This window comes from Poecilia reticulata, linkage group LG12 (assembly GCF_000633615.1).
Source record: "Poecilia reticulata strain Guanapo linkage group LG12, Guppy_female_1.0+MT, whole genome shotgun sequence".
In the NCBI taxonomy this organism is placed as follows: domain Eukaryota; kingdom Metazoa; phylum Chordata; class Actinopteri; order Cyprinodontiformes; family Poeciliidae; genus Poecilia; species Poecilia reticulata.
In genome coordinates, this window is record NC_024342.1 from 26252455 (window position 1) to 26254256 (window position 1802).

General features: G+C 57.2%; 1 protein-coding gene across 2 annotated transcripts in view; it reads right to left on the reverse strand.

Annotated features, from left to right (window-relative positions):
• Window positions 1–6: 6 nt before the first annotated feature.
• LOC103474111 (phosphatidylinositol-4-phosphate 5-kinase-like 1) overlaps window positions 7–1802 on the reverse strand; it is a 6331-nt gene continuing 4535 nt past the window's right edge. The window contains exons 5-8 of one of the 2 annotated variants that reach the window (XM_017307949.1): window positions 1669–1724; window positions 1364–1591; window positions 1097–1259; window positions 7–538 (exon numbers count right to left, since the gene is read on the reverse strand). In XM_017307949.1, coding sequence (XP_017163438.1) covers window positions 44–538; window positions 1097–1259; window positions 1364–1591; window positions 1669–1724 — 942 coding nt within the window. In that variant the 3' untranslated portion in view covers window positions 7–43. The remainder of the gene's footprint in view (window positions 539–1096; window positions 1260–1363; window positions 1592–1668; window positions 1725–1802) is intronic. The other variant, XM_017307950.1, reaches the window with a different exon arrangement.

The following is a 1802-nucleotide window of genomic DNA, read 5'->3' on the forward strand; positions in this document are numbered from 1 at the left end:
TCCGGTCCAGTGGTCCCGGTCCAGTGGTTCCGGTCCAGTGGTCCTACTCGCTGTGGCCCCGGTCCAGTCCAGTGGTTCCGGTCCAGTGGCTCCGGTCCAGCGGTTCCGGTCCAGGTCCTACTCGCTGTGGCTCTCCACCCACCGCCGCAGCCGGCCGCCGTACTCCTGCGGGCTGACGGTGGAGAAGGAGCGGCCATGATGCCTCAGGCGCTTCCACAGATGCTCCAGCCGCTTCTTCAGGCCGTAGGCGGTGAAAACGTCGATGATGCCGATGAAGTATCGCTGCTGCGGCCCGTCGATGACGTGCAGCGGGTTCTTCAGGTTCGGCAGCAGCCGCCGGTTCTGGGCCCGGAAGTCCGGGACGTCGGGCGGGTCGGCGCCGGCTCCGGCGGCCCGCGGACTCGTCCGGGTCGAGTCGTCTCGGTCCTGCGACGACGTCAAGCCCGAGTCCGGTTCCGGCGACGGTCCGGCGTCGTCGTCGTCCGGAACCGCTCCCGGGACTCCGGCGTGGATCGGACTGGACCCGGGGTTCACGGACCTGGAACGGTACCAGACAGGAAGTGAGGCGGACTGTACAGGACTCTGGACAGAACCGGGCCCATAGAGCAGCGAGAACTAGAACCCTAGATCTGCATCTGTAGATCTGAGGCTAGCAAGCTAACAATGTAGTTAGTTAAGTGTTTAGCTTAGCAGCCCCAATACTTAGCTTCCTAGCAAGCTAACAATGTAGCTAGTTAAGTGTTTAGCTTAGCAGCCTCAATACTTAGCTTCCTCACTATTCAGCAAATTAACCAGCTAAATATTTAGCTAGTTGGTAAACTACACATTTATCTGGCTAACTACTTAGGATGTTAGCCAGCTAAATATTTAGTTAGTTAGCAAACTACACATTTAGCTAGTTAGCAAACTACACATTTAGATGGCTAACTGCTTAGCATGTTGCTGGCTAACTACTTAGCATGTTAGCCAGCTAAATATTCAGCTAGTTAGTAACCTACACATTTAGCTGGCTAACTACTTAGCATGTTAGCCGGCTAAATGTTTGGGTAATGATTTAGCTCCCTGTGAGCGGAACCAGCAGAGCGGACGGACGGACCTCTTGGTTCTGACGATGAGCGAGGCGAAGGACAGGTTCTGGTTCCGCTCGTCGTGGTGCAGCGGCTGCTGGGCCAGCAGGAGGCTGTAGTCCAGGACGTTGAGCCGCTCCAGGAAGCCGGTGTCGATCTCCACCTGCTGGAGGAGCCAGGAGCGCTGCCGCTCTGCGCACACACACACACACACACACACACGGACCGGGTCAGAGCGGAACCAGGCGGTTTGGATCTCCAGCCTCTGGAACATTTTCATGTGGCCTAGTCCAGACCTGAACCCAGCAGGTCTTTTCAGACTGGACTGGGTCGGTTCTGGAGGATAGAAGCGGTTCTCTGCGTGCCCAGCAGGGGGCGCGCTGCACCTTCCTCCTTGCTCCTCCTCCTCACCCAGCGTGATGAACTGGCCTTCGAAGTTCAGGTCCTTCAGAACCACGATGATCTGGCTGCCGTCCGGCGCCGGGTCCGTCCACCGGCTCACCTGGCAGCCCTTGATGTCGTACCTGCAGAAAACACAGGCAGCGTCACTGGACCCGACCGGAACCAGGGCCGACCGGGACCAGGACCGGTCCGGACTCACCGGGCGCTGATGCGTTCGTCCGGATAAAAGACGCTCTGCATCACGATGAAATATTTCTGCCAAGAAGAAAATGTGAGACGATCCAGCAGTTGGTAAAACCTCAGAAAGTTAATTTACAGGTAATTTTTCTGAAC